This window comes from Pomacea canaliculata, linkage group LG9 (genome assembly GCF_003073045.1).
Source record: "Pomacea canaliculata isolate SZHN2017 linkage group LG9, ASM307304v1, whole genome shotgun sequence".
Classification (NCBI taxonomy): Eukaryota; Metazoa; Mollusca; class Gastropoda; order Architaenioglossa; family Ampullariidae; genus Pomacea; species Pomacea canaliculata.
Genome location: NC_037598.1, coordinates 22,086,032 through 22,111,143, shown reverse-complemented (window position 1 = coordinate 22,111,143; position 25,112 = coordinate 22,086,032). Strand labels below are relative to the sequence as shown.

General features: G+C 40.9%; 1 protein-coding gene across 1 annotated transcript; it reads right to left on the bottom strand.

Annotated features, from left to right (window-relative positions):
- Positions 1-2,657: 2,657 nt before the first annotated feature.
- LOC112572845 (thyrotropin-releasing hormone receptor-like) lies at positions 2,658-10,785 on the bottom strand. Its single transcript, XM_025252751.1, has 3 exons — positions 10,322-10,785; positions 8,268-8,486; positions 2,658-4,661 (listed from the first exon to the last, which is right to left on the bottom strand). Exons 1-3 carry the CDS (start codon positions 10,592-10,594, stop codon positions 3,921-3,923), a joined length of 1,233 nt encoding a protein of 410 aa, XP_025108536.1. The 5' UTR covers positions 10,595-10,785; the 3' UTR covers positions 2,658-3,920.
- Positions 10,786-25,112: the final 14,327 nt, after the last annotated feature.

The following is a 25,112-nucleotide window of genomic DNA, read 5'->3' as shown; positions in this document are numbered from 1 at the left end:
TATGCACAATCTATTTGTGACATCTTATTTTCATTTCTAAATGTTCTTTGTGTGGCCTTACGACAAATTTCTGTCCTTAACACTTCCATTAAACAATAAAGAGTTATTAATTCATTCATTTTTTTATACAAGTGTTGTGGCTAGAGCAAGAGAATTTCAGTGTCTTTTAATGCTCTCTTGTGAGTGATTAATTAATTGATTTACTGACTGATGTATCAAGTGATTGATTGACTGATGATTAATCGAATGATGGCATTGACTGGTAATGGATTGATTGATTCAGGCAGACCGACATTATTGTATTTTATATTACATTAATGTACTTTACGTTTTTCATTATTTGCCTGGGCCTTTACTTCTGGGCTTAGTTAAATTACTTTTAAATTTTTTTTTAACCATTTGATGACAGAGAGAGAGAGAAGTGCCTCATGGGTCTCATTGTTCCTGGACCAGGTTATTTTGGAGTTAATTCTTATTTGTTGTTCTGTAGTTGGAAAGACAGACAGAAGGGAGAAAAAAGCACTTGACATCTCCCAAGATCGGTGTATAAACCACAATAAAAAAGTCTTTTTGAATATTTACAAAAACCCTTCCACTCAAGCTGCAACTATCCTAACAAGTCCAGGTTTCAAAAAGTGTGAAACAGTTTGGCTAGTTTGTACTTGTTGCCAACAACACAATATGTAATCACATCACAGGGCTGTCATGGAAGATGCCTAGCAAATAAAATGCCAGTTGAAGTAAAGAATTCAAGCACTATCGTTGCGTTGAGTAATAGAGTAAACGAGTGAGCCACAACAGTTGATTATTTGCTAAAACCGAACATGCAGCTAAATAGTTAAGACTTAGGTCTGACACCAGGATTGAGATACACGTGTTTCCAGTTAAAGACTAAAACAGTTTGACCCAGTGAAAGCTATCTTACATGTGTGTTGTCATTGTTAAAGTTGTTACTTAGAGAACAAGAAAACGCTTTCCCGTTTTCATAAGGAAGGCAAGGGAGGCTACCACACACTGCAATAATGTAACGAAACACTTTGCAGTTGTCGTCCCTGCTGAATCCAACTAGCGTGTCTTGTTGTTTGTCAACACAGATGTACTCTGACGCTGATTCCTAGGCGTGGGATGTCCTTTCATTAGATGCCTGGAGTAGTCCATCGTCCATCCGGGGTGGCAAGCGGTATGGGTAAAGTACAATGGAATTAGTTTGTAAATAATATAAATAAATCCATGTTATTTACCTCTTTCCGTGTGTGTGTCTCAGCACATGCGGTACGTTTGTATTCGTCGTATGAAGGAAGTGGACATCTGTTCTTGGGCGACTGAAACTCGGGTCGTCTAGTGCACGGTACAGTAACGAACTAAAGCAGTTGTGAAACAGCGCACATGACGAAACTGAGAAACGGTTGAACGACACACAGAAGATAACACATTTTTTGGAAAAAATAGGGTGTTTTGTGGTGTCCAAGGTCGGCTAAGTGCAGGTGTGTAGTAAGCCTTCTCATCTCTTATTTTCATTGATAAAGTTGGAGCAGATGACACAAGGAAACACTTTAAAGCTTCAGGTGTACAAGGGAGGCTACGGCACCCAGTAGCAGATAATAAAACGTATTACCACAGTTACATGACTCCGAGCGTTTTACCGTTGGTCTATCAGTCTAGCTGACTCAACGTCTGCTGCTCACTTGTTGACATTGATTTCGAAGTCCCTATGATATTTCAATATGAAACAATTCCTTGACCGACGATTTTCAAAAAAAAAAAAAAAAAGTGGGTGCTTAAAATGGGAGGAAACTGCGAAAATGTTGAACTTACCTTAACTATAATTATCTCCCTTTCTGTCTAGCGCGTTGAAATGCACCAGTGACATGAGAGTGCGAATACTTGAATAGAATATAAATATTATCGTCTAAATAAAATACGAGACTTAAGTTATACAACAATCACTCTTCCAATCAGTCCTTCTATCAGAGTCGGTCAGACAGACAGATAGACAAAGTTCTCTTTTTTTTCTTTTTTCCATGAAGTGTCATTGGGTTTCGTTATGTTCGGTGTATGCTGATTACTGCTGATCTGGGCTTTTAGTTGTATCTTCTGCCCCAAGTCTCAAGACTGTCAGAGAATAAGAGATGGCTAGAAATGTATATTTCAGTTGTTGCAGTTGAATGCATCTATTTCGATGGCATTCACCTTTTTCTCAACACGATAACACACTGAGCTCTTGGAGACCACTGTCGTTGTCATTGTTACTATTGTTATATTTTGTTCCTTTGTAAAGCGTTTTGAGATAACATTTGATGATGGGGTACAGAGCTAGATGTTGACATTATTATTATTATTATTATTATTATTATTATTATTATTATTATTATTATTATTATTATTATTATTATTATTATACAAACTTAACGTAGTCTACTACTTTCCCTTTCCATTGAAGAAATTAGTATTTCTTTGAACTTTGGGAAGTTACGGACAAGCGGTGTCGATTTGCATATGTATCATTCAGAACAACAAACAAACATTGTTACACTCTGCTTTTTACGATATTTTATGATAATACGAGTTTCATGTTTCTGTCTTTGCCTTGCTGACGACCACGACCCCTTTCAGGACAAACTCATAATTTTACGATCGGTATGAGCTGTTGAGCCAGTGAAAATTTATTTGTATTCAAATTATGACAAACATGAAAGGCAAAGTGCTCATTAACGTAGCCTAGAGGTAAGATGATTATTGGTTTCATCAAGCTTTAAATATTGGCATTTGGTATATAACCTAACATCGCTATTTTATTTTTGACATAGCTATTTCTCAAGCCTTATTATATTTTCTCTTGTGGGGAAAACTAAAGGCTACAGTTTTTTGGCTAATTGTCAAAACAACATCTCCTGTGAAAGGTGTTAAAATGAGACGCCGTAAAAGGTTGGCGTCTTACTCATTCACTCACTAACATCCACCCAGCTACCCACCCTTATCTTTCTTGGACGTAAGCTAACACATACCATGAGAACCCATCCTGCCAGGTATCGTATACATGTGGATCAGCCGTTCGAATCTCGCCAGGGACATAAGCATTTTTTTCTCTAAATTTGGTACCCGTTTAAAGGGCTGAACTTTTTGGTAGCGATATACTTATAGTTTCTAAATTGGTGGGAAGAAAAAAAAACAACAAACAATCTTCTATGACAGTTTTTTTCATGCAGAACAAATCGACCATAACAGTATCAACGCCATATTGTTCTTCCCTTCTCTCACTCTTTCTACTGCATACAACTCTTAGAACACAGACTCAGTTCATTCCCTCTTGCAACTTTTTTCGTTCTTCTCTCTTTCCACATTTCTCACCGAAAAAGAACCGGTTAGGAATCATCATTTTCGAGTGAAAATTCAAAATAAGTTCGAACGTTAAAACACACGACAAAAATAACTTCATTGAAACGGAAACTCATCCAGAACATTTCTGTGACATCTCGAAGGTAAAACTTGAGAGGGTAGGTGGGTGGGGCCGTGAAGAAAACAAATCGCTGGATAGAAAAGAAGGGAGGAGGAGGCGAAATAAAGAGAAATCATCTGTGAACAAGTGCCACATCCCCAACATCGGGATGAATAATGTAAAAAATATCTATTAATATAATGAAGCAGGATATTAAAACATGGAGAATATTCCAGCCTCGACAGGTTACTCAACCATTATTTTCCTGACATCTTGCACTCGCATAATGTTTGATACATAAATACCGTGAATGTATTGTCTGTCCGCTCAACATGTCTGTTCACATTTTAACACCGTCGTTCCGTGGATTAGCAAACAATCTATGAAGGATGCTGTCAGCATCAGTAAAAGCTGATAAGAGGTTTATGAAGGGGTCGACATGGAGGGTGAGCGGAGGGGCTCGAGAGTCAAGTTCACAGGAGGCTCAGTAATCGCTGTGGCGAAGCCGTTTGATGAGCCGCGAGATGCTCCGACGGAAACTGCGGCTGGTGACGCTGAAGACGAAGAAGTCGACGGCGAAGTTGATGTAGTAGAAGAACTGGCAGATCTGCTGGGCCAGCATCAGCTCCTGGCTGTACACCGTCGGCTCCTCTGTGAGCATGCGCAACAGGATGTACAGGCGCAGGGCGTGGCTGGGAAGGTACAGCACGAGAAAGACGGTGGCCACCCACACCAGCATCTTGGTGGCGCGCACCTGCGCTTGCGACACGACGCACATGTGTGCTTGGTGCACGTGCCGCTCCAGGAGGAGGTTGCTGGCGGCGTACTGCTGTGGTTGCTGCGGCAGGGGTTGGTGACGTCGGCGGAAGCTGCGCAACGCCAGGATGACTCTCGTGTTGAGGACCAGGATGGTGGTGAAGGGGACGATGAACGTGATGAGGATGTCAGCGTAGGAGAAGAGGGCAAGGAAATGCAGGTAGGGCGCCTTCTGCTCGCAGGCCGGGTGGAGGGTAGTGACGGCGGCAGCGTCCGTGGTGAAGAAGCTGTGGAGGTAGAGCACGAGGGCAAAGGTCGTCACCACCCCGATGGCCACCCATGCGTGGCGCTTGGTGCACAGGACTGGTGCGCGCAGCGGGTGGCAGACGACGATGTAGCGCTCGACCATCAGCAGCACCAGGTACCAGACGGACAAGAAGCTGCAGGTGTAGGTCATGTACACCATCACCTGCCCACACACAGAGAAAAATGTCGTTATGTAGGCAGGAAGAGAGAGAGAAAGGTGGGCAAGGAGGGGAAACAGGAAGTGTCGTCAGGAGAGAAAAAGAAGTAATGTCATTAAGACAACGAAGAGACAGGAAATGTCCCAAGGATTATTGAGAAACAAGAGGCCACGAGGACAGTAGAGGCATTCGTTGTTGTCTTCCATTATCTCCTTCCCATTTTTTCTTTCTCTCTCTCTCTCACACACACAACCACATTCAGAATTTCTGTTTATACGAAATACTGAACGAAACGAAATGTAAAAACAGATAAACAAACAAAACGGCTCAATGACCAGTCTCCGCCATGGACGGCAGCAACAACAGTGACTACAAATATAAATATGAGTGTTAGTACTCCAGCACTGTGCTCACAAACTCTGAAAATCCTCAGCTTGTCTGGTCTGAAAATAAACGTTTGAAAGAAGACCAAGACGAGGACGTGATTTAAAATGTCGTCTGCTCTTTCGGTCACTCGTTTGATAACAGTTTCGCGAAATTAATCTACATCACCTTTGTGAACAGATCTCAACATCACGTGACCATCCTTTTCCGTCGTCACTTCCCCGAAAACAAAAATTACAGTTTTGGGAAGAAAAAGAAACTAGAGGAAATTGCGTGTCATGTCAGAGTGTTTGAGTTCGGTAAACGATTTCTGGAGCCTGGAAATGGAAGCTTCAGTCCAGCCAATCGTTCAAATACTCCTCATTCACTCATTCATTCATTTATTGGTTTGCTAGTTCATTAATTCATTCATTCGTTGATTAATTAATTAATTCATTTATCATTCAAACATTTGTTTGTTTATTGATTCGTTAATTCATTCATGTATTCGTGTGTTCGTTCGTTCATTCATGTGCTCATTTGTCTGCTCATTCTTTGATTTATTTATTTAGCCGTTCGTTTGTTCATTGTTTCATTTGTCAATGCATTTCTTCAGTCGTTGGCCTTCATTTGTATATTCTTTTGACCACTAATTTATTTCGACTGTACCCAGTGCCACGCATGTCAAGAACAGTGGAAAATATTTCCTTTTCATTGAAATAAAATTTCTTTTCGCTTTCATTTCTATTGTTCCATGATTATATTCCATCAGTCAAACCTATTGCCGGGATATTCGCAAGATTTTTGTTGGAAGGTGTGGAGAAGATGATGTCTTCCCAAATGCTGGATGCGTGGCTAGAAATGGAAAAAAAAACCTCTTGACATCTACGCATGCGCTGAAATGTAAACGAGGGAATTTTAAGTTAAAAACCAACAAGGTTGTTTTCATTTTTATTTGTTTTATTTTTCTTTTGTTTTTTGTTTTAAGACTTTGTAACTCTGTAACTATTTGCTATAACGGATTATCACCATAAAGAGAATATAGGCTAAATCGACAAAATTCTATTAACAAGCAATTTTTTCCTTCTGTCAGATAAAGTGCATATGAAGATCGAGAAAATTTTGCACGTTTTTCTCTCTTAAACTCCGAATCCTGGCTTCTAATTAATGATCTGCAGATAGCATAACCTTACACATATAATGTTGAGACAAAAGCTACAAAAAAGGGCGGGTCTAGAGGATAGATGTATAGATGAAAATTCAAGTAGAATGAAGTATCTGACCCCCACTCGCCACCTCCACATCAAACAGAAAAAAAAATATCGAGAGCTGCAAACGAGAGGACAGGTGTACCTATCGGTAGATAATTTATAGACTGCTCCCGTTCCTAGGTCTTCTTACTGAGTGAAAGCCATCATGTTTTTAGTTCTATTGGTCAACGGAGACAGTTTGGAGCAACATGAGAGATAGTATTGCAAACAATCAAAAAAAAAGGGGGGAAATTATGTTGTAATTTTCTAGACAAAAGAAATGTCGGGAATAGAATTTCACAACTGACTGTTGATAGAAAAACAGAATCTGATCCAACTTCATCCATCATTCCACTCTACAATTTCACTGTAACATGACTTTGTTAAGAAATGTGCTTTGCCCTCTGATTCTGATTCGTTATCATTAAAGTAACTTCCACATTATCTTGTACGAGAAGACACAGTTCAGGTTCGTTGCAAGTAAACAGATTGACTGGCTCATTTGTACAAATTGTTGACACTAAAAATATTACATATGCTTGCTGCAAACGTTAGACAACGTATTTGGTAATGCTCATTCTCTGATTTTACTCAATTTTGAGGAAGCCGTCGTTGCCGTCGGAACAAAGCTTCTAAACGTGCTTCCTTATTAAAACAGTTTAAAATTTTAAAAACACATCGTGCAACTTGACCCTGGAGTACTCGAGGGCTTAGAGTCTTAGACTGACTCTGCTCGGATGACAAAGATGGCTTCCATTGTCATTGCCTTCTTGCATCTAGGTCAAGCAGCGAAGATAAAACTGAGACTGTATGTGACATCATGTCGAGAACTCTTTCTTTGGACCATATTTTATCTCCCAAACACGTGCCATCAAAACAGATTTTTGACTTGCTGCCGTCAAATAAAAATTTGCCAACATACGATAATCTCTCTTTCCTGTGCTCCGCTGTTACAGGCGTGTGATGGCGTTGGTCCTGGTAAAAAAAAGCGAGAACATTACAAGAGAAGTGGCAATCCATTTTATTAGCCTGTCACTGTTTTAACCAACATCAACCCAGTTTGTTGGGCACATGTCAAAGTGTTTGCGACCGTCACCCACCCATTTGTTGTTTGGGAACGCCCTATCGCCCTCTCCGACCATTCCCACGTGCATTGCGATGTCCTCAGCCTGGTCGTTGATGTCAATCGTTTGCCAGTCCACTGACACCGACTTCCACAAAATGCTAGAAAGCAAAAAAAAAAAAAAAAAAACGAAACAAAAAAACAAAAAAACACAAAAAGAAATCCGAGTGTTGACCGAGAACAATGAAGCTGAGAAGTGTCGACGCAGTACCAGCATCTTCTCAATCGCGTTGCTTTGGCGAGTTTTTAACGGTGGATGTTCTCAATTCTTCGCTCAAATCGTCTGTAAGTGCTTCTGTTCTTGAATTTGTGACAGGAGTTTGAAGGTGTGTGGGTGGATAGTTACGTGTCATCTTGATAAGGATTGCTTTTTGGTTATCTAAGCAGACAAATGAAATCAATGGATCAAAAGATAGTGGTATTGTAGATAGAAGGACACATAGAGAACAACATTCCTGCTATACAACTCCGTGTTACTAAAATGTTTGTTTAGCTGTTGCTGCTTTGTTGATCCAGAACCTTCGCCAGCTGTTTGGACAGTTCTTAATGGCATCATCAAGGTCTCCGTGGTAAATCCCTTGTCTTGTCATGGCCAACATCCTCGATTCATCTCTGATACTACAAATCCACTCAGTTTTGTCTCTTCCTCCGGAAATCCCATCAGTTTATTCTCAACAGCACTGCACTGTGTAGCTTCGACGGATCTACCCATTCATACTTCTTCCACCCTACAACAACCATCCTTCACCTACCCAAACCCTAGCCATCATTCTTCAACTGTCCTGTGTAAAGACCCACCAAGAGAAGTTTCTTTGGTCCACATAAAGATGGGATCAAGACACAAAAATAAAAGAAATGTTGACGAAACTACTTACCTGGCAGTACCCGGGGTTGCTGGCCATGTCGGGGTGGAGGGAAGTGAGCCATCCGAGGAGCAGCGCGGCCAGGAAGCTGGTGTCGGAGATGGTGAGGACCGCCAGGTAGTGAGAGCACGGCTGGAACTGGAAGGTGGTGAAGAGGAGGATGACGAAAGAGCAGATCCCTCCCGCCAGCCCCACACAGCTGATGACCGGGATCAGGTAGAGATTGATGGCCTGTCAGAGAGGGTGCAAAGACACCCGGACACACATAAACAACATGCTTTTGTCACGACCTGCATGACTGCTTGTGTGAGAAAACTTGGTAGAATCATGTCATAATTCATGGTCCTTCTCTATGTTTTTTATTCTCTCTCTTTCTCTCTGTGTGTTTACTCGATGTCCAATTAATCAACAAATCAATCAGTAAGAATATTACCAACATTGTTTTCTCTCTAAGCTATGGCTGTGACTACAATAGCCCAGTCACACGCACGCACATCCTTAAACTAGAACAAGTATTACAAGTCCTTACATCGCCATCGAGATCAGCCAGTCATCAATCATTAATACCTTGACGGGTATCGGTCGCTGGGTAGGTTGGAGGGAGGAGTACATGGATAGACCCACAGCTTGTCTTCGGCAATGGTGATGGTCTTCGGTGATGGTCCTGCACAGGACGACCAGTCCACACCTTTATGTTCCTAAGCCAGTTTGTTTTCTCTGACCACCGTGGCATCGACCAATCGCCGAGATACTTTGAAGGACAGTCTTCGACAATGTGTCATGACGGGTCACGTGGCCAAACCAGATCAGCTTGTTCCGCTTAAATCTTGCAAAAAATGGGTTTTTGGTGTCCTACGAGTGCAACGACCCTGTTTCGTACAAAGTCATTGCTTTTATGTTCTCTGTACAAGATCCGGAGCAACCTCCTCAGGTAGTGGTTCTCCAATGCCTGGATTCTTCCCTCCGTGTCGGTAAGCAGAGCCCACGTGTACATTCGTAAAGCAGGATCGGTACTACGGAGGATTTGTACAGAATGTACTTCGTAGTAAATCCGATGTTGCGGCTGCGCCGGACCCTGTTCATCGCTGCTGCTGCTGCTGCTGCTGCTGCTGCTGTTGTTGCGATCCGGATGCAGATGGAGCTGCCGTCTATGGAGAGGGCTGCTCCTGAGTATTTAAAACGGTTCACCTCTTCGAGCCGTAGTCTGTTTATGTAGATGTTAATTTGTTGTTGATCACGACTTTGCTGTTATCAGTCCTGGTCTCCTTTCCATATGTGGAAGAACTGTGTGTCCGTCTGCTTGTTGTTCTGTTACTACCACAGGTCGCTGTTGTATGCAAAACTTAGTTTGCACATCGGCCTTCCACCGATGGTAATAGAAGTGTGATCATCGTGGAGGGTTTCATATATGATGTTATCCACACACAAAAAATATTAACAGCACTAGTGACAGGATATATCCTTAACTATCTCGTGAGAAGAAAGCTCTCGTTTCGTTATCCGGCAGTACAGCGCTCGTTAAGCTCTTATACAGCACTTCGATGAACTCCACGAGACCCTCTTCGAATTTTCACATCACATGCCATATACCCTCAAAACAGATTCTGTTAAAAGCCTATTAAGTTGTGATATAGGTCCCAACAAGCGAAAAATAAACGAACAAGCAAGCAAACAAAAGAACAAACAAACGATTAAAGCAAAAATAGGGAAATCAAAGAAATAAAAAGCAATAAAATAATCAAACAAACAAATATAAAAAAACTAAGCAAAAAACAACAAAAAACAAAGAAACAAAGATAAAAAAGATCAAGCAAAATAACAACAAACAAAAAAGATGAACAAAACTAAACTAAAAGCAAAAAAAAAAAAAAAACCCCCAAGAGAGCAAACCAAACGAACATGTAATCATAAACAAAAATAAAAAAGTAAGCACCAAAACTAGCTAATACACAAATAAATAAACTAAAAAAAAGTAACAGAAAAAAAATAAAAAAACAAACATGCAAGCAAATAAATAATCTGTCTTTTTCTCTTTTAACTTGTTATATACATATCTACTAACTTACCGTTACAAGCCGCACCAGTGGATGTTGCGTAGCGTTTAGCAGATAGAAATTGGAAGCATCAGACGCATTGCCGAAAGGAAGGAGTGCATCCAAGTCAATGAGTGTGTCCAGGCTCATCTTCATCAACAGCGACGTGACGGCGACGTACAGGAGACGTAACCGAGACGTGGCGGCAACGTAGAGACGACGTGAGAGCGACGCAACGGAATCGTGACAGAACCAGGAGAGGACGCGATGAAGTGGTTCAAAAAAGGGAAAGACCTTGCATCCCATCAGCCACTCACACGTGAGCAAACCCTTCTATTATCACGAAAGTCAGTCTCTCTTGGCTCTTATGGCTTCATCTTCCTCTCTTGTCTTCTGTTTTGTTTTGTTTTTTTCTTTCGCTGAGTGGTTTATTTTTACGCTGCTTCGATGTTCATTTCCTTTAAAAAATTGTTCGTTTTCGCTGGAAACAAGCTCCATGTGCAGGAAAGTAAATTAAAAAAATCCCATAAAACATCCTTTATCGTTATAAATTTGGTCGGTCTGTTGCGTCCATACAGAGTAGAGAAAAATCCTCTCGCAATTAGTGATGGAGATTTCCGGTAAGGGGCTGTTGTGCCAGACAGGTCAGTGTGTGTGAGTTCTGCAACTTGTTGTTCCCGTCAGACGAGTTTCGATGTCTGTCAGCCAATGCCGCACACGACAGTAAAGGCTTCCTTCAATTCCAGAATCTCTCCCAAAAAGTAGACTTGAGCTAAACAGTTTCGAGAAAGACACACGAGAGAAATATGAACTACGAAAAGTTGTTCACTAGGTTCGTGATATGGATTACTTCACTGTGGGTTTCCTTTTCAAGCAGGTGGTGTCGCTGATGCTGGCGGTGTTGTCTTGGTTTAGACAACAATGTGTCGAGGTTTGGCGGTGCACAAGACAACGACCGCCTTCAACACCTGTCTGCACCTGGCAGCCATTGCGCCGTTCCCTGGGAAACTACATCACGAGCTAGGGTTACCTGAAGACAGAAAGACGAATCTTGCCTTAACTTACTTTTATAATCATCTAAAACTCACTAAGTCATGTCAAACAAAAGGTTATAGAAATCTGGGTGGCGAACAACAGAAAAACAAAAACAAAAACAAAAACAAAACAAGAAAGACGGGGGAAGATGAGGAAAGGGAAGACGATAGACAAAATAATAATAACAAGAAGAGGAAGAAGATAGACAATTAAAAAAAACCAAACAAACAAAAAAAGAACAAAAATATAGCAACCAAAATAACAAAAAAAAAGTAAACCACAGGAACAAAAAGATCAACAAAAATATCAACAAAACAAACAAAACCAGGAACCATAAAACAACAGGAACCTCAACAACAAAAAACAAGAAAAAGTCACACTAGTTTATATTTAACGACACAATTTCCCAACTTGATCCCTCGTGTTAATAAGTGTAACTAAAAGGTCACTGGCATTGGTAGCTAAAAATAATACTTCCTCTATCTCCTTACCTATCTGCTCTGAGACGTCCAGGCTCTCGGCCTCTTCCTCTACGCGCCATTAGCCCTACATTCACGTGCACCTAACGATTGTCCTCTTACCATCCTTTCATCTTCATCTAATAGCCGTTAAGACTTGCTGGATATAAGTCTGCATAAGTATCGGTCTAGACTGTACAGGTACCCTCCTGCTCGCCCATTGAAGTCTTGGCCGCCCTTCCTTCAGTAGCTCCTAGTCGTCAGGGGGACAAAAAATTAACCTCCGAGACAGAAACAAGATTTCCACGAAGCACGCCGAGTTTGAAAATTATAGCTGCTGTTCAAAAAAAAAAAAAAAATAAAAAAAGTGGGTAAATGGAGTCTGAACTACTTCACCTTGAAGTTTATGCCGGAGAAAGAAGTCTGGCACTAATGCAATGTCCGCCACTGACCCTCGGCCCTCCACCCTGGGGTTAGGTTTCGTCTCGTGTTGAAAGTCAGGAGAGGGGTTAATGTTGTCTTCTCAGGCAGTTGTTTCAAACATGAAGGATGATGGGGGGAGAGTCTCCACGGAGCTTGCAATAATTACTTGAAAGTTTTAAGATCCATGCCTTCAAACCTAAAGGTTCCACGATAATTTTAATTTAATTTAAACTTTAATCATGTAGTCGTCAAAATTATCTCATAATGATATGATTATTATTTTCTGAATGGAATAAATTATCGCTCACTCACTTAATGAACCTCACCGGAATCTGTTCACATGATTTACTGATTAACCGATGTGGTTGATTGGACGCTGAATGATATTTCGTTAATTAATATTCTTTAAAGTTTAAGTTCGAAATGAGGGAAAATAATTGTTGTCCAAGTTAATGTGTTTGATGACGTTAGAGAAATCGGTAGTCAGGGAAAAGAAACGTAAATATTTGGATGATTATCTGAGATTTGGCCTAGAAATGCCCTTAGAAACAAAGCATTCAGAATGTACTCGGATGTACATTTCCTTCGATGCCATGAAACTCGTCTCAAATGTCAAAGACTTGACACCACACGAAGTTTTCAGCGACAGATCACATTAGTGGTGCAAGTGTCATATGAAGTGGATTCTACAAACAAACAAACAAACAAACAAACAAACAAACAAACAAACAAACAAACCCTTAGAAAACTGACATCGTCATCCTCCTCAACAACAACAACAACAACAACAACAACAACAACAACAACAGTGACATTAGATCCGATCTCTCCTTGACCTTTCTCCCTCCAAGACATAAGGTTTTCTTGTTACCATAAACTACATAACCGGAAAAGAAAGTGCAAGGTTGTATGCCACGTGCGCCTACACGGGTATATCGATGAAAGCGAGAAAAAAATGTAAACGATAGTAATGTTAGCGGATGTGGTGATGCTGGTGGTTGTGGTGACGATGCTGTTACTTGCAGTCAGTTGGTCCTTGCCTCTCGCCATCAGACGTCCTTACCACGTCTACTGAACGTAGTGAGGGGCATTTCCACATTTGCTCTAGTTCCAGAGAACTGTAACCCCTCAAAACATGCACCAGAGCCCAGCGCGGGATTTCAAAGAAAAGCTGAAGCAGACTTTAATTCCCTTTGTTAGCAGAGAGAACCAGAGCTCGATCCACGCTCCATCCTCTCTTAAGGTTTCTGATTTTTCATGTCTGATGGTGATTCCGGCATCTTGAGCATTAGTTCTTGATATTCATGGTCTCCTATCTGCTCGTTGTCCATCTCGGTGTTTCATCTAACAGGCCTGAAGGGGGCCCGCTCCCCGAGTTTTTGTTTTCTGTTCGGGCTTGTGGTGCTTACAGTTATACCGACCTCTGCCTTTATCATCGGCATTGTGTGGGACTGTTTACTTGCCTGTGGATTTTTATTTTTCTCTCCAGATATCGACTCCCATCCCATTAGTCTTCTCTGGCCACAGCATCACAGTTTCTTCATTTGTACAAGTCGTCCCTGCGAGACATTATTCATTAATGCCAAAGAGTCACGTGTTTCAACATTTTACTGCAATTTCTCCTTTGTGATCGTCTGGACATTCTCCTGACGATCTGATCGACAATTCTGATTATTTACTTCGCTCTAAAAAAGTTTTCCGATGTGTAGACCTGTCTCGCCGACATCCTGGTCTCTGAATGTCATGCGGCAGAAGAAGGATCTGGCATTCTCATAAACTTCAGAATGAGACCCTCATTGTTGCAGTCAACTGTGAAGGGTTTAAAGACCAGTATTTTTTGCTCTGCTCTGGAAATAACTTTGTCCTTTTATTTTTCCCTTTTGTTGTGCTCAACAGCAACAGCAAAGCAAAAATCTACATCAACGAATACATCTTGAGGAGGTGAACAGCTTCAAGAACTCGTAAACCTTCAATCCAAGAACCAAGAATGACCTACTACTCGACATCAGGATCACAACAGCATCAGCAGCAATGGCCAGGAGGGATAGGATCCGGAGAAGAAAACTGTGTGACAAAGCCCTCCCCCCCACTCTTGCTCATGACACTCATTATCTGTCACAGCAGGTAGTGTTTACTTTGGGTAGATCATGGAAATACAAGCTTGGAACAAACCTCCTCCCCGCTCTTTAGTATTTTTAGAATACTTTTGGATTCTGTAGGAATTCTGTGGTGGTGGTTTCGATTCCGTTTTTTTTTTCTGGGTGGGGAGTGTAGGACAGGACCAGATTTATTCTATGCGTTTGTAATTCTTTCTTTTATTCCTTTTCCTGTCCACAAAAGCGATTGTGAAACAGGAGTCCAGACCTTTTACACGTCTCCCCCTGAGCCTGGGGAATTTCTGGACGACATGGAAATATTCCTTTGCCTCTTAAAGTTTATTTTTTTGCCTTGCAAATTTCATTAGATGTTCTGTCGATAGAAGTTGCTGATAGAAGTCGCCAGCTTCCTCCAGCTCCTAGACGACCATGCCTGAGGGTGGGGAGGGGCATAACGGCTGGTCTGCTGCTGACGTCGGAGGCCATCCTTGCGGAAATCCTAAACAACGCCTGAAGCTGGGCGTGTTATGCAAATACATTTGTGAAGCCAAAAGCACATTATCTGCTGCCCCTAACACTCGTCTGTCACGACTGTTTACAACCTTGACCTTCGCTATAGCCATCCTTGACCTTCTGTACAGGCATTGATGACTGTAGCGAAGGTGAAGGCTGTAAACACCCGTTTCTATAAGCTGCTAACATCGACAAACCATGGCTCCGGGGAATATGACGACCAGATTGACTAGGAAGACAAAAATGGAGCGAGCCTAACGAGCCAAAGAGGGGAAAATAGAGAAAGATTGAATTTTTTATTGCTGCAATAGCAGGGGTGACAGTATCTGTCAAGTCATTGTACATCATTAAATAACCACTGTAAACATTATAAAATGATAATTATTATCAAAATCCAGTTAAAATCGACTTCTCTGTATATACCTGGCAAAGAGTTCTTTACATTAATATCTAGAGACCACATATCGAAATACAGCATGGAGGAGTTTTACCCCTCACACACAAGACCCTACTCATACATCTTCACCACCTATCTCCTTTACCTGAAAGATAGATGAAAAATCATTGCATCTTTAAAAAGAAAAACATCCTCAAATCCATTGGTCAGCAAAACATGACTAAGCAACTAAGCCCCACTCACCTCAACCACTTACTCCCCAATCACATATACACAATTGGAAAGAAAACAAACAAAAAATAACCGTCCCCCCCAAAAAAAAAATCGTTCAAGGCCATCGTCAGCAAAGAAAAGTAAACGAGTCCAAAAAGGAAGTACCAACTCTTATCTTTGCTTTCCCATCCCCTGCCCCTGTAGTCATACACCATCATCAGCTCCCACCCACATCCCCTGCACAACGGTTACTTACAAAAGAAATTACCTCTTAAAAGCTTTCAAGGACATTAGCAAGAAAACTGTTTTTCAGTACATGTAGTTCATTACTAAATACTTTACATCTGAATTCTGCTTTAAGGAGGAAGGTGCGGATTGAATGGAAACAAAACATCTACTTCGTTCTTCAAACTATCCGGGCAAAATGGACAAAGTCTGACATGACTGTGCAAACCGGTTTCAATGACAATTTATTTCTGAAACATCACACCAAAAACAAGCATAGGCTTTTTTAATGTATTTCTGTCTTATAATACCCACATAAAATTTCCCTTTGTAGATAAATTTTGGAGCTGTTACTAATATCACCATGTGATCTGCTCGCCATACGTGTAAACCATTCCTAGCAAACGCATCACTCAGTCTTTGTCTATTTTTTTAATCAAACCCTGAGAGAGAAAGAGAAAGAAAGACAGAGAGAGAAGAGAAGACATTCGAGAATCTTCTAGTCACTGATCAGTTTGCTACATTCACAGCAAAACCTAAACAGACGATGAGCTCTGCTCAGTGTGTGGCTGGTGCTTCTGCGCAGTTCACCGAAAACCCGCGAGACTTGGAGAGGGGTTAGGTGTTGGGGTTGGGTTGGGGTTGGGGATGGAATGGAGGTGGGTAAGGTTTGAGAAGGGTTTGTCCTCAAGGGCAATGCTCGATGGAACTGATGAAATCGAATCCTTGCATCGTTGTCGCAAGCACAGAGCGACAGCGCGATAATGTCGTAAAACATTGCGACACTGCATCGATTTTACAGGTTAGGGACATTTCTGGCTTCTTTAAGATGAAAACTAATCTCTCTCCACCCTTCATTCTATTGCACTCACCACCCCCTGCCTGATGTCTGTCTTCCTTTTTATTCCTCTTCTTTTTTCTAGTTTTGGCTTGGGATTCAACAGAGTTGACCTAATAAAAAAGATAAATTTATTCGTTTATATCATGAATAAAGCTGATTGGATTATACCTTTGCTCTCTATATATATATAAAAGGAAAATCAGAAATAATAAATTATTGAAAGTTTAACTTTTTGGAAGATTAGGTCCTTTGACTGAGAGTTTGAAAATACTTCAATGCAAAAACGATATTCAAGAATTTTGGTATTTTTCGTGTCATGAAGTCACAGGAAAGGGTAGGGTTAAAATCGTCAGAAACAAACCATAAATAGATTATATAAAGAAGCGAAACTTATCTAAAAGGTCAAAAGACACTCTAGATGTAGTTGGGTTGAGTCCCCTTTAATGTGTACCATTCATGGCCACAAGTAAGGCTTCATCAGAGACATCGCTTGGGACCCGCAGATTTATGCTTCAGAATAATTTATATATAAAGTACTTATAGGGAGCATTTTCTTGCTTGGAGAGGATCTCAATGTGCTTTATGAAAAAGGTAAAACATCTTTAGTAATGCTCACGATATACTCACAAAGACGTCCTAGACGCTTGACATCCACACTAAAATCCCTATCTCTGATGTGAAAGTAACCCAAACCCACATCCTCACCCAACACCTAATCCTATTTCTAAACCCTTTTTGCAGTTTGTAATGGTCTGGTGAGTTTGTAGCGAAAAGAAGATATAAAATAGGAGAATAAGGATTTTATCGTCAGGAGGAATTCAAAAATAATGGATGCTCAAAGCCGTCCACTCAGGCTTGTCTTGCTTTTGTACAGCTCAGACACAAATACAGTTCCAGGTTTCAGACTTACATTTCAGGGGCCTTAATGAAATATGATAAGAATAAATCGTCTCCCAGGGCGAAATGGAAAACTCAGGTGCAGTGTCTTGTTTTCGAAGTTATAAATCGGTGTCCAGACCCCGCTTGCACTACTCCCTTATTCTGTACTTCAGGGTACCCTTGCTTCCATTCTTATAACTACAGATCCTTGGATAAAACATCACCTGCGGGGTCTGGACACACTTCATAACTTCTGAAACAAGAGTTCAATCTTCCTCCTCAAGAGTTTATCTTCGTTTCATTACTACGGCCCCAGATAAAATATCCATTGGACAAACGGAATATTCCAAACCAGAAGAATGACGGCGTTTATATATTTGTCATTATTAGTCTTCGTCTTTAACATCATCATAGGTCTTGACAAAGATGGAATCGCTACTTAATTGAAAGCTATGTTTCGAGATATTACAGGTCTGAGCTTTAGATATCAATAAGTCCCCCGACAAAATGACAGAGGTCACGCAAAACCAGAGTAAACAACATTTGCATGTGCTTGACCCCAGCATAACCCCGAGGTTTGTTCATACACTCTTTTCCTCAGCGAAAGAGAGAATAATGAGAACACGACAACATCAAGGAAAATTAATTTTTCTTCCCAGAATAATAAAGATTATTCTGCTCAAAAGGACACAAGCATGACAATAAAGACAAATAAATACATAAATCACAAACCAGTGCCAGTGACAGAGAGGATATGTATGTTTTGTGCCATTTCAAAGAAGATATAAAAAGCAAGTAATTATCTCATAATGCAAATCTTTTGAACTTTGTCTTTAAACTAAAGCTCGCACAAAAGCGAGAAGCCCTTGTATAGTCCAGAGAATATTATCTTGACTAGAGGCAAGCATTCCTATTACTTTAACATCCATCTGAAGGGTTTCTTTACACACATTCTGTGTAGAGGAGAACACTTGGATTGTAGAGACTAGATGAAGAGAGAGAGAGAAAAAAAAATGTAGAGAAACAGAGCTGCCCCTTCTAAACGAAAAGGAAAACAATATTTATAAACAACACTAGTACTGTTCTATATAATGGACATGTACTGACAGAATGAAGACTCGTGGACATGGATATAGTAGTTTATATGTATCTCTCTGTGTGATATTTAGAACACACTAACAAAAAAAAAGCTTCTTCAGTTTTATGACCCTCTTTGAATTCTTGTACAAGAGAAGTTAGAGTCATTTATGGACATGAATGTATCATTTAGAGATACTTTTAGGCTACATGGAGCATACCAATAATTCTGAAAGGGAATCTAGTCTTCAGGCTTGTTACAAAATGGACAACATCGAACTGGTTAACATGTGTAAACATTAAGGGCTAAAATCATCGATCTCAATTTGGTAAAAACATAAATTAAAATGCTGTTGTGTTATTTTGTTTACTATAACGTGGAGGTTGTGTATAATGTGTTATGTAGAGAATCTACTACATACATGCGCATAGAAACGTGGACTTAGTTAATGGTGAACAAGCAAACAACGAAAAAAGAAATGCACATTACTGTCAAATTATGTTTTATTTCTGTAAGACAACTGGGGCATCTTTAACAACAGCAAGGCAAGGAAGGCATCAAACAAACGAACAAATTTTAAAAGGAAACTTGCCGAATTTGAGTACAGGTGTCCTTCTCATACCTTATCTCCAATTAATTGATCTTACATCTATGTCACCGTCGTTGCTATTCAACTAGCCAGACATCGTAACCAGAGCTTCATTAGCAGGGCCTGTCATGACATGACATGACACCTTTAATTTACAGACAAGACAGACCGGTGACTAACAGTGTTCCCTTGTCTTACCTGTAGAAATGCAGTCTTCAGTTTCTTTCCCGCTGAATGAGATGCTACACTGGACTTCCTGTGCTGAAGGTGAGAACAGACACGTGGTCCACTTGACTCATTGGAAGAAACTCTTAGTGCACAAGAAATAGTCTCTCCTATCGCCACCCCGAACCTCCTACAAGAAGCACCGGAAATTTATTTTTTTGAACGGTCCAAAGACACGTTGTTAATTAAGTTCGGTCTGCACAGAAAGCAAATCTTGAAATGTCACTGGACGCAGTAATGCTCCATCCTTGTCAAGGTTCTCCTTAAGTATGAGATCCGCGGGAGGTGACCGAAAGTTTTGGCTGTGAACAGCTGAAGGTCGTGATCAAACGGTACGGGAGTGATGGGCAGGGTAGAGGAAGGGAGGAAGTTGCATGCTAAAAATAACTTGCCGTAGTTAGAGCCTGTTGACCCCCCTTCTCCCCCGCGGGCAGCTGGTGAAACCCGCTTCCAGCCGGCTACCCGCCGCCTCCCCTGCCGCTCCCATTCCGCTGCCGCACCGCTGCCGCACTGCAGCGTTCAGTCAAAGCCTGTTAGACAAACACGGTGTGGATAGTCTCATGTCCTTCCTCCCTTTCTCTCTCTCTTTCTCAATACTAAAGAGTCTACTTTTATTTCTTCCGCCTTCAAAGAGATTGCGTTCGCGAGCGCTCGACACAGTGAGACGCAGTCGTGAGTGGCTCACTGTGGCCACTCTGCAGACCAACGAAAGCGTACTCATCGCGGCCACCCTTCCTACCCTCGAAACAAAAGTCTTGCAAGGTTAGCGCTGTACTCTAAAGCCTCTTCTTAACTATTTAAAGATGGACAAGCATAAACAGCAACTGGACACAGTCCCTACCCCTACACACCCACACCCTCACAAAGACGGGAGAGAAAGAAGAAAGATGTGTTAGAAAGATGGAGAGAGGCTTCGCTTAGAAGATAAGATAATTGTAAAATACCCTAAGTGAACCACTCTCCAATATCTATTTAATTTCCTGACAGCCATTGCACCAAGGAGAACAATCCATGACAAGAGGAGATAAATCACGATAAAGGGGGTAGTACTTTGTAACCATAACAACCAAAATCTAGCCTCTACTCTAGCCGGCAGCAGGCAACGCTTTGTATTTGAACTTGCCCAAAAAGTCCTGGCAATTCACTGTTTTCTTCTCGGGAAGCAGCCATTAGCCCACAGGGATGGATGAGGGAAGAATGACAACTCTGTTTCAATTAAGGAGACTGCAATCGGCTTAGGGAGCCGACCAGATGAGATTAGGGTTTCATCGTCTGTAGCTTTCACCACCAGCTGGAATTAGATGCTTTGCGTGATGAAACAGCTTGTTACATCGTTTGTGGCCGAAATCGAACAGCAAAAAACGAATGCCAAATGAGACAAATGACAAGATGTGCTCGACTGAAAAGGTGGATGAATGAGTGTGGAGTGTGGGAGGGCTTGTCCACTTCAAAAGGTTTTTGGAGCGGCTTGGCTCAAATGTTTTTTTTTTTTGTAATGAGTGTAAAATCTGCTTAAAAGAAGTTCAGGTCTGTATCCGTCCACCTATTCTCTAACCCATCTCCATGAATCGATTGTGCAGCGAGCTATAGTACATTAAATAATCTATTGATACATGCAATATGTGAGTATATATGTGAGTACATCTTATCCATATATATATCCATACATCTGACATCTCATGCATCTTCCTCAACATATACACTTAGTGTTCAAGTAATTCATGAATATATCTATAAACTACTCAGCCTTCTATCTAGTCACACATAAAGGCAGATAACAGCACATCTGTGTCATAAATTTAGCACAATTCAAATATCAATTTTAAATGAGTAAGATATCAATTTAGCGCAAGTTAAATATCAGTTAATACGATCTGAGAGGTACGTCTTCTGCACAGCCACCAGGACTGCACCTCCTTCAGTTGTAACCCGTTCATGCTTGATCCAATGTTCTTTACCATGGTTCTGGAGTGTATCGTGGACGATTTTTGCCAGCACCTTACTGATGTTGAATAGACCTGGGGAAAGTGTTCATCCTTGGCGCATACCCACCGTCGTGGGAGAAAGCTTACCCACCCGTCTATTGACGAATACCAAGCTCCTGAGGTCGTTGTGCAGTGCCTTGGTGGTAGACTTTCCTGTCCACCGAAAGAGCGCAGCACGTTCCATAGCCCCTCTATCGAACGCCTTCTTAAAGTCCATAAAGTTGTGGTTCAGCGCTTGACTCTGCTGAAGATGCTTCTCGATGAGAATTCGATTACTCAAGATCGGTTCCTCAGCCAGCATCTCCTCTGCCGCTGGCTTGAGGCGGTTTTGGATCACTTTCATAACTTTACTTGGGTGACTGATCAGGCTGATTGAGCAATAATTCTGTCTCGGGTTACATTTCTTAGGCAGGGGTACGACCAGACTGCGTCCATTCTTGTGGCAACTGCTTGGTGGCCCAAATCTTCTGTCTCAAGATCATAACAGCAACAGCCAGACTTAACAAATTTGGGACAGCAAAAAGCCTCGATTTTTTCCACCAAATTTAGGCTCTGTAAGCCTGTTGGTCTGCCACTCGTGCTGCGAGATGTGGATCCTGTTCTTAGAACAAGAGCAACGTATATCTCTTTGTAATTCTGACAGTTTGTAAGTAGAGCAAGCATGGCTCTTGAGGCTCTTTCATATAAATCTTTTTGAGCTAGAAAAAATGTATTATTATAATTTGGTTTCAGGCCAAAATAGAAAATATAATCTACTATTTCAAGTTTTATACCATTTTATATAAAGTCGGCTTCTTTCTGTTTTTTTTTCACCTCTAGAAAATATAGCTATTTTAATTTTGTCTGAGTTAGTTGTCAGGTTCCATCGTCACAGTATTTTTTCATGCTGTCTAAAGCATTCTGTAAGTTTTCTGGTGTTTCAGAACAAATAACAGTATCATCTGCCTACATTAGTAGTAATACTTTAAAAAAAAAACACTGTTTCATGAGGAGTAAGATCGGTTGTTGCTAGTTTTGCTAGCTCTGAGAGACCACTCATAAGCCACGTGTTTTCAAGTCATTGACATAAATTGCAAACAACAAGGGAGATAGGGCTTTCCTTCTCCTGACACCATGACCACTTTTAAAGAACTCTGATTTCCGTAGCCTTTACACTGGATTTTAGCTTTTTCTAATATATCCTTGATCATATTTATCAATTTTCCTTTAATATCGTGATCAAAAGTTTTTACCTGAATTAAGTTCTGTATTTCAAAGATCCCTTCTTCAAGTTTTAGCAGGGTACAATATATTTTTTCTTTTCGTTGGTTAAAAGTCAGTGCAAGATGCTAATTCCCAAAATGGTCGGCAACACAGACACCAGGATTGTATACGGATGTTGTCAAAGACCAACCGAATGGATAATCTGAAACCATATGTTAATTATGCGCATTTGTGTACAAAATCGACGTCCTGAGCGAAGAGATTTTTTTTAGGGGTGGGAATTTAGAGAAATATCGTCTTGCACTGGGCTTCACCCAGTCATAAGAAATAAACTTGTTTCCCACTAAACCTTTACCTTTTCCAACTATCTCGCACATCCATCCCTTATTCACTACCCCCCAACCCACATCATTAACCTCGTTTTGAAACCTTGGCTTGTCCATCTGGGAAGGAGGGGGTTAAAGGGTGGCTGGGTGGGTCTTTCCTGTTTCCGATATTGACAACGCTTCATACTTCCGAAATTAGCTCTCCTAGTCCCCCGACGAGATGCTTCTTCTAGCTCACTAGTAGATAATCATGTCGACGATGAGCCTTGATGGCGCGTCTGTGATCTTCAACGTCGTCGCCGGCAACGCCCCGAGAGAGGGAGACAACTCTTTTTAAGCTTGGTGCCTTCAATGCGCAGCGAAGTTCGAAAGTTTTCCATCTTGTTTAGGCCCTCCGGCTCGGAATGTAACCGATCTTTTCCATCACGTTGGTCTCTAGTGATCTCCCCTCCTTCTTCACTTTTGCTCGGGGGATGCGGATGTGGTGGCGGTGGTGTGGTTGAGGAGGAGGCGGTATGTCTCCACATATCCCCATGGTCTATGTTGGCGATGTAGAACCATTTCTGTTTCAGCGAGTAATTAAGTTTCATTTTCATATGTATTCCGAGTTGTCAGATTGAATTTTCGGAATTTTGAACTTAAAGACCATCTGTAAAATTGAATAATAATGTAAAAAAACAGACAATGTTGGAACAGGACAAATTGTCACAGGTCTTGTTAGTAGGTTTCATTAATGTAACATACTAATATCTTGTTAACGTATTTTCCTACTGGTTTTTGAAAAGTATTTGATTTCTGCCATAAGTATTATTTGTTCCTTGCTATATCTTCGAGAATTATGTGAAAGCGCTTTTAAGTAAAGATGTTTGGAGTGTATAAATGTGTTTAAAATACTAATGTACTATCCTTTCTGTCCTGAAAGGGTTAAGGAACTCTAAATTCAATATGTGAAAATATTTAAAAAAATGTATAAGATGCTTAAAAATATTGACCGCAGAGGTGCCAACATAGAAAATGTAATAATTCGTTCAAAGATAACGATACAAAAAAATTTGTGTAACCCTAAAAGAAAGAACCCCACGGGATTATGCAAATACATGATGGTTTTGTGTTAATTCTTCTTCTCAATGTGATGTTTGTTGGTGTTTGTGTTGACATTTATAGATCACTTCACGTGAGCGAAATTTCTGCAACAGAATTGCCTTCGTCTTGAAACTCCATTAATTCTTTGCATGTTTGTGTGTGTTTGTGTGTGTGTGTGCTTGGAAGCATTGTGCAAGAATCTTGTGGTTTTTTTTATACAGGAAATCGAAGCCTTGTTTCTATTATTTCTCTTTCTGTATACTGTGCGGACTTTATGGGTTTGTGTTAAACCTCGGCCTGCATAGTTGGGTCATCAACATGACAAGAGGTCATCAACGTGACAAGAGGTCATCGGCTCTAATTAAATATGTTAATTTTAACGAAAACGGTCCGCAAGATAAACAGACTTTACAATCCCAAGTGTACGCGTCCTCGAATGAACAAAATCTTAAGAGGGTACATTTGGAAATGGCGATGCAGTGGGTGAGATGGGTCTGTGATATACTGACAGCTTTTAACCTCACAGCCCTGGTACAGAGAGGTCTTTGTGGACGACCATTGATCTTGCTAGCAATCTCGACCACCTTCATCAAGAAAATCTTATCTTTGATGGATAGAACCGCTGATTAGTCAGTAGCCTTTGCCTCATCTCTTGCTCAGCAATCTGTAAAGAAATCAGCAGATAGGTAAACCAAAACCGCTCAAACAATTCATCGTAGTTTTATTTAATCATAAAATCGCTCTCACTCTCTTTTTTCAACACTTGAAGATCTCATCTGATAAATACTTTCTTAAAAGGAATTTAAAATACACGTGCAACATTTTAAAAACAATTTTATTATATTTTATTTCTACAGAACAGTTTATTATATGTGTTGTGCAGCTGAGGCCAGGGCTCAGTCTCAAGGCAATGTGTCTACTCTTTTCTTTGTTGTCCAGCAGTGCTTCCTGTTCTGTCCTTTAGCAAGACACCAACAGACTGTATACAATCAGTTTGAAGGCAATCCATTCACTGTTTGTATCTGCGATCAGCGCGGGGAGATGGCGTGTCATGGCGGTCTTAGGTGAGGAGGAACCGAGAATTGTCCGAGTCACGGAGCTCGTTTGCTAACCGTCGGGTGAAAGCAGACCATGAGGAGCGATGTATGTTTTTTCTTCTACGTTCACGTGTTCTTACACAAACACTCAATGGTTGATTGACTGAGTCGCTCACTTCCTCACTCCACTCCCTCCATTCACTCACTTCCTTGCTGAC

What these genes read in the sequence shown, in the direction of transcription:
- LOC112572845 (XM_025252751.1), bottom strand. Translation starts at nt 10,594, where the DNA reads ATGGGATGCAAGGTCTTTCCCTTTTTTGAACCACTTCATCGCGTCCTC. An exon ending in CACTGGTGCGGCTTGTAACG is followed by an intron (nt 8,487 to 10,321) that starts GTAAGTTAGTAG and finishes CCTCTCTGACAG; the next exon opens with GCCATCAATCTCTACCTGAT. An exon ending in GCAACCCCGGGTACTGCCAG is followed by an intron (nt 4,662 to 8,267) that starts GTAAGTAGTTTC and finishes GTGTGTGGGCAG; the next exon opens with GTGATGGTGTACATGACCTA.